At 41.4% G+C, this 7,699-nt stretch overlaps 1 protein-coding gene across 3 annotated transcripts; it reads left to right on the top strand.

Annotated features, from left to right (window-relative positions):
• The first annotated feature begins 2,164 nt into the window (after positions 1–2,164).
• LOC134957504 (putative nuclease HARBI1) lies at positions 2,165–7,093 on the top strand. 3 transcript variants are annotated; one of them, XM_063939486.1, is made up of 5 exons: positions 2,165–3,126; positions 3,212–3,584; positions 3,893–3,914; positions 5,221–5,793; positions 6,920–7,093. In XM_063939486.1, the coding sequence occupies exons 1-3, from the start codon at positions 2,382–2,384 to the stop codon at positions 3,894–3,896; spliced, it is 1,122 nt and encodes a 373-aa protein (XP_063795556.1). In that variant the 5' UTR covers positions 2,165–2,381; the 3' UTR covers positions 3,897–3,914; positions 5,221–5,793; positions 6,920–7,093. The 3 variants fall into 3 exon arrangements, 2 of the variants coding, with proteins under 2 accessions (XP_063795556.1, XP_063795555.1); XR_010186622.1 differs by having other exon boundaries at positions 3,212–3,914; XM_063939485.1 differs by having other exon boundaries at positions 3,893–5,793.
• Positions 7,094–7,699: the final 606 nt, after the last annotated feature.

The following is a 7,699-nucleotide window of genomic DNA, read 5'->3' as shown; positions in this document are numbered from 1 at the left end:
GTGGGGGGGCCAGTAGGAACCTGCATAGGTGGGTTTTGTTGGCCCACACTGGCAGACCCACTAGGTCCCTCCACCTCAGCCTCAACCACATAACCGGCCTGTGACTCAAACTGTTCACCCCCCTGTGCTGTGTTTTGTGGCAAGCAAATAGAAGAATGTGTGGGGGAAAAGTTGGAGTCAAAATTAGTTTAAGATTATTAATACAGTTCAAATTTCAGACAAATACATGTGTAAACTTACCTTCCAAGTCATGTCCCGTCAGAATCTCAGGCAGGTCCGTGTCCATATGAGACACCCCTTGGCCCTCCTCATAACTCACACAGGCCATCGCCATCTCCTCCAAGTCAGTAAACTCCACAGCGACAGGTGGTCCCCCCCCTGTTGCCCTTGAGGCATTCCACTCCGCAGCCCTCTTTGCCTTCAGGCGGGATTTGAAGTCGGCCCACCTACATAAATATTGTGAAAGAGGGAAAAAGTTGAGTCTTCTTATTGTTCAAAGTAAATATATAGCACACATGTTCTGCTTGTGTTTGCTAGACATAACATGACATGTAACTACATTTTTTATGCAACTTAGCACAGAAAAAGGATTGTCAAGATGCACTTACCGTCGTCTCACTTCCTGTGATGTTCTGACGACAGAGCCAACTTCATTCACAGATTTTGTGATGTCTCTCCAGATGCGTTCTTTGGAAGCAGCCCCCATGTTTTTGGGGCCCCTATGTATTTTGGACATGGCCTGCGTGACCAAGACACGCAACTCCCTCTTAGTGAATGCAGGCTGTCTTTTTTTCCGTCTGGAGGTAGCCTGTGAGGTTTCTTCAGGTTGGTCATCTCCATCTTCCTCCTCACTAGCAGCTTCTGTCTGCTGTGTTTGTGTGGCTAAAGTCAATTCTCCCTCAGTTTGCTCACTATGTGTGTGTGGCAGGGTATCCACACTCAATTGTTGAGGTTCAGAAGCAGAAATTTGCAGAGTACTAGGTCCTGCATTAACCTCCGCAGAGGCGTATTCTAACAAGCGCCTTTGACACTCTAGCCGTTGTTTCTGCAATGCCATCTGCTGCTCTGCAATGCGGTCTATCTCTGCTGCGATTTGCTCACGAGAAGCCATGTTTGTGATGACGTGTGTACGCCGAGGTGTGTGCGCTTATATACCTACGTGCGACTCGTTAATTCACACAGGTGTATACTGTTATTCTGTTGAATGATTGCACTGCTTATTTAAGGGCCTACTGTGCATGCTGTAAGTGTTGGTAGTTTGGCGTTTGAGTTGTTGGCTTGTGCGGGAAGGTGATAGTGGAATTGGCAGAGTGAGTAATTGTCAAGCATACCTTTGTCCTTTTCTTTGCGTTTTGAATATAGACAGTGGCATTTTTTGTGGGTATTTTCGTTTGTGAGTATTCTGTTTTTTTTTTTTTTTTTTGGTGTTGGCAAGTTTTTTAAATACATTTTAATATTTTAATTTTTATAACACATATATATTTTGCAAGTCCATTTGTGAAAATATTCCCGTGCTTCTTTGTTTTGACTGTCATTAGTGTTCTCTTGTAGGAGTTTACTTTTTGGTGAGAAAAACCAATTTTGTATTCATTTTTGGGTGTGGTCCACAAAAACAAGACTTTATTTCTTTAGGAGCAGGTAAGTGTCGTTGGCCTGTGTTGGAGCTTGTTTGTTGGAAGTGTCTGTATGCTGTTTTTGACTGTCATTTGTGTTCTCTTGTAGGAGTTTACTTTTTGGTGAGAAAAACCAATTTTGTATTCATTTTTGGGTGTGGTCCACAAAAACAAGACTTTATTTCTTTAGGAGCAGGTAAGTGTCGTTGGCCTGTGTTGGAGCTTGTTTGTTGGAAGTGTCTGTATGCTGTTTTTGACTGTCATTTGTGTTCTCTTGTAGGAGTTTACTTTTTGGTGAGAAAAACCAATTTTGTATTCATTTTTGGGTGTGGTCCACAAAAACAAGACTTTATTTCTTTAGGAGCAGGTAAGTGTCCTTGGCCTGTGTTGGTGCTTGTTTGTGTTTGTTAAAATTTTAAATTTTTTTTTTTTTAAAGTTTGCTAAACAAAGTGTTTGGGTTTTCCAGGATTGATCTGCAAAGTAGTGTTTGTCTTTCCTGGACTAGGTACTAAATTTCTTATTTTTTTGGTATTTTTTTTTAATAAAGTTTTTTTGCATTAATATATGTTTTTTATATCCAAATATTAAATTTAGTTTTATTTGCTTTTTATTTTTGCATTTTGGACATGAATTCAACACAGAAAAAATGTACGCTCCTGCAGTAAGTTGACACCACAATTGTAAAAACAGTTATTGTGTAAAATTTTGGAAAACTTTGAATTATTTTTTTTTTTACATTTCTTAACATTCTCTCCAAAAAGTGTGTGATGTCAATACATATTGCGGCAGAAGCCCTACCTCCCCAACCCACGCCAGCACTCCCACCCCAACCGCCAGCCCCACAACCACAGCCGGCTCCTCATCAACCAAGGCAACGGAGGCGTGCTAGGCCACCAATTTTCAGAACCCGTGTCAGACTTTTTGGGATGCCAGATGATGTGGTGGTGCGTAGATACCGGCTGCCACCACATCTAATCCTAGACACTCTCTCCATAATAGAGAGTGATCTGGAGTCTGAAATTCGGTATCCTACAGCAATACCACCATTGACACAATTCCTTGCAGTGTTACATTTTTTGGCCACAGGATCATTCCAGCATGTGGTTGGAGACCTGGTTGGCATGTCGCAGGGCCAGTTCAGTAAGGTCCTGCGACGTGTCTGCCAGGCTTTCCTCAAGCGTGTTAAGCAATTTATTGCTATGCCTTTGGATGTTGGTGCCCTAGATGTGGTGAAGCGGCAATTTGCGGAAGGTGGTAGTCGCTTCCCACATGTTATTGGGGTTGTGGATGGCACACATGTAGCTATTCAGCCACCAAAACATAATGAAGAAATTTTTAGAAACAGGAAACTGTTTCATTCTCTGAATGTAATGGTTGTTTGTGGGCCATCCCTCCAGATCCTTTCCCTGAACGCAAAGTTTACTGGAAGTTCCCATGATGCGTATGTCATTAGACAATCAGGGATATGGCAGAGATTAAGATCAAGTCAACGACCAGACATGTGGTTATTGGGTGAGTTGTTGCTCAAATATTTTTGATTAAAACAAAATTAAATTTTAAAATTTTAAGATCTAAATTTTTGCTTTTATTCCAACAGGAGACCGTGGATATCCTTGCACCCCCTGGCTCATGACTCCTTACCGTAATCCCAGGCCAGGACCACAGATGGCATTTAACTCCGCGCTTACTGCCACTAGGCAGCTGGTGGAGCGCACAATTGGTGTCCTGAAAGGGCGGTTTCGTGTTCTCCACCGCACTGGTGGCGACATCATGTATTCGCCGGAGATGGCAAGTAAAATAGTGGTCCTGTGCGCAATACTCCATAATATCGCGGTAAGGAGTAGTGTAGAGCTTCCTCAGGCAGAGGAATTGCCTGATGAGGAGCCAGGGGTTGTGCCACGCTTCGGTGGGGGGAGTGTGACACGGAGGGGGAGCCAAGTGAGGGCAAGAATTGTAGCAGAATATTTCAGGTATAGTGTTTATATATTTTATATTTGGCCAAATAATACAACACAGTATGCTTCTGTTTTATAAACCATGATTTCAATTTGTATGATCTTGTAAAGTGATTGGGTACGGATTTTGTGGTGTTGGAATGTGTAATTGTTTTTGGTTCAAAATACAAAAACACGTTAAGCTTACAATGTTTATTTTGAAATTTAAATACTGTAATGTTGCTAAATAGTGTCCTTATTTGTTTTATATCATCAAATCCTGATTATGTAACCAAACACACAAACAAATGATACTCAATGTTTCACACTTTGTGACTGTCCAGCTGAATTATCACACGAACTGTGGTGAGTACACAGATATGTTTAGTATTTGTAACTAAAGTCTGTGTCTCTGTGTGTGTTTTGTTTGCTTAAATTTGTGTACCAAACATTTTCGCTTCTGCTATTGCGTTTTTACGCTCGTGCCAAATAACACTCTGCTTTTCACAGCATTGCAAAGATCAATAAAGTTAATAGAAATGACAACATAGATTTTTGACCAATCACATGCTAACAGACACTATAAATATATGCCCAAATAAGGAAAACGCCATTGCCATGATGCGTGCAGCACCGTTCACCAGGCGGGAGCTCCGCGTGCTGGTTGCGGTGATGGACCGCCGCGTAGGCCGCGTTGGGCGCTTCATCCCCAATCGGGTGAAGCGCGAGGCCTACGCGGAGGTCCGCCGCCTGCTGCGGACGCGAGTCCGCAGCAGGCGGACAATCATCCAGCTCGAAAGGAGGTGGAGTGATCTCCGTAGGCGGACTCCAGATTTGTTGGCGGAGATCCGCCATCAAATCCGTGCGCTGCATACACGAAGTAAGTTACCTTACATAAGTTTTTTGCACTAAATTGTGCTAATGTGTTATTTTCCAATTTTTGGCCTTCCGTAATTTAAGTAACAATTGTTAAATACAATGAGCACTGCAGGGGAAGCATATGTAACATGTGCAGAGAGAGTAAGTTTTGGGTGGGGTGTGTTAAATCAGGTGCAAAAATTTGCAAGGCTAAAATAAAGCTGCATGTATTTACCCTGGCCATAATTTTAAATTTAAAAAAAAAAACACACTCTCTCGGGACATGTTATATCTGCCACCCCTGCACTGCACATGCTTTTGGCCAATTGCCTACTCAATACCTGCTGTAAACCCCTTGGATTTGCAGACATTTTACAGTAAGTGGTAGGCTAATTGCAACCTGCAATGCCCTTTTATGGAAATTAGGACACTGTGTGTGGTTAGGTAAAACAGTACTGACTGTAGCAAAGTAACACCAAACAAGTGCATGTTTACAAAAAATAAGAAGCAGGCAGGAAATTAATCCACAATACTTGATCAGTGCAGCCTATATAATAAGGTGCCTTGAATAGTAATCTGGTGATGTTGCTGAGACCAATCACTATGACTCAATTGCCTAGATTAAGGAATGAGCTTCAAAGTTAAATTTTAGACTCATTTTGTTTGCTGTGGCCAACATGAAGAGGATCTTAACATGTTTGCTTTTCTTTGGAACAAAACAAATAATTTAACAATGAACAGAACATTGATAAAACAAATTGATTACTATGTAATTTATCATGTTTGAACAATTTGAACAATATTATCATTCTAGGACAACAACAACGGCAAAACTCCCCACCCCCTTCCCCTTCTCACTCCCCCTCCCCTTCTCACTCCCCCTCCCCTTCTCACTCCCCCTCCCCTTCTCACTCCCCCTCCCCTTCTCACTCCCCCTCAGCTTCCCAGTCCCCCTCAGCTTCCCAGTCCCCCTCATCTTCCCAGGCCCCATCAGCTTCCCTGGCCCACTCCACTTTACATTCCCCTTCTCACCACACCTCTCCATCTCTTTCTGGGACCCCTTCTCCTCCTTCCCATACCCCTTCTCCTTCAAAATCAACATCACAATCTGAACCACCCTCACCCTCTATTGCTTTAACTTTTTCTCCGCCCCCCTCGCCCTCTCAATCAGACCCCCCCTCTGAAATTGCGGACCAAATCCAGCCTCCTTCCCCCATCCAGCCTCCTTCCACAATCCCTCCTCCTTCCCCAATCCCTCCTCCTTCCCCAATCCCTCCTCCTTCCCCCATCCAGCCGCCTTCCCCCATCCAGCCAACATCCCCACCAAGTGAATGGGCAGAGGAAGCCCCTGCCGAACGTTCCGGGAGTCTGGATGTTGCCGTGGAAAGTAAGTATATTTTAATTTTTTAAAAAATGATTACCCACTTACACTTACAATGCCAAAACATGCAGTGTTGTACTGTTTGAATTCTTGGACCCTGGAAAAATATTTAAAAATTTCATCATGGTGTACATGTTGCCTTTACATATTTGTGAGTGTCATTATATGTACAGTGTGTATGTGTGCAATGTTTTGTGTGTCCACTCTAGGTTGACACTCATTAGGTAGCCAGGGTTGCCAGGAGAACAGGGTTTATATGTGTTACTTTTTCTGGGAAACAGTTAGACCTGAGTGGAGTTTAGTATGTTTGCCTTTTACACTTGGGCCTGTGTAGTCTGAATATTTACACTTAAAAATCACATGCTTCACTTTGTTATGCAGCCTAATGACACACTGTTTTTTTGTGTGAAAGTTACATTCTCAAAATTAATAAGTGTTCAAGTCAAACATGTTTGCACTTATTTAGTAAGGGCAGCTTTCATGGAGTGTGGGAATGCTATGATATGTTGGCCTTCTGAAGATGTGGATATGCAGTGTGATGATGCAGGACCAACCCACTAAAAATACAAAACAAATAAAACAACAAATGGGAATGAATGCCAACATGGTGTCACACTGACGAAGATGGTAGTTATCTTTAACATGGGATGTCGGACATAGCAATCAATAAGATTATACTTAAAAAATTGGGATCCACTTCTACAATATAATAATCATATTTTTGCTTGATTGCTATGGGCAACGTTCCATCTTAAATATAACTCACATAGTAGTAAATGTAACACATGGTCTGGAACACTTTAAAATCTGATAAAAAGGCTGAGCAGGCTTGTGTGTTCTGCTAATGATTGTACCATAAAACAGGCAGGATGTAGTAACTTTGCCATTAAAGCAGGCCTGTCCAAACTGCGGCACTCCAACTGTTGAGAAACTACACATCCCAGCATGCCCTGACACAGCTTTGCCATTCCCTGACCACAAAACTGTGTAAAGGCATGCTGGTATATGTAGTTTCACAACAGCTGGAGTCCAGCAGTTTGGACATGCCAGCATTTAAGTGTGCTTTGCGCCTTGCTTGGCTAATAAGTAATGTAATTAAGTTATTAATGTTTGTGTTGCATCTTAATTTCAGATGTTGCAGTTGGAGATCCCACAAGTTTTTCAGGGATACTTTACACCATGCGCCAACACCTGCAAGGAATGATGGATTGTGTGGACCATTTGCAAAAATTTGCTTGACTTGTATTCTTTTATTTGTAAAAAAAAAAAAATATTAACAAATACAAAAATAAAAAAGTTGATTAAAGTTAACCGGGTGTTGTGTTTATTAATGCAAAAAAGGATCAGCAGATTGGCAGGCAGAATTTGTTTTGTACAAAAAATTACACACATCTAACGTTACATTTTTACCAAAAAAAAAAGGAGATTATTGTGTTAAGAAACATGTAAACACCTTCATTCACAAACAACACCTTTAAAAATTAAAAAAGTGAAAAAAAAAAAAAAAATTTTACACTTTGACATGTTGATGGCCAATTATGGCAACAAAGTGTTAATTTTTTTTTATTCTCACACTTAATTGTTTTGGAACATTATCAATCATTACACTAATTGGGTTCGTAATTGAAAAGGGCTTGTGGTCTTTAAAAGGAAAGGTGTCATTGCACTTAATAGGCCAAAAAAACATTTTTGTGCGTTTTACCTTAAAAGTGGGCACTTTTACGCAAAACTTTGTAAATATACTCAAACTTAGTATTTTTACGATTAAGTATGTGTTATTGCGATGATTTCGCAATGCTGCGATGGTTTCGCATTACTGCGATGTCATTTGGCGTACGCCCACTTTGTGTAATACTGCGTACGAATGTGCAAAAATACGTTGGGGGCGGAGGTTCGCATATTTACTACATTA

This window comes from Pseudophryne corroboree, chromosome 9 (genome assembly GCF_028390025.1).
Source record: "Pseudophryne corroboree isolate aPseCor3 chromosome 9, aPseCor3.hap2, whole genome shotgun sequence".
NCBI lineage: Eukaryota > Metazoa > Chordata > Amphibia > Anura > Myobatrachidae > Pseudophryne > Pseudophryne corroboree.
The sequence above is the reverse complement of the archived record's forward strand: the minus strand, read 5'-3'. Positions and strand labels throughout refer to the sequence as shown.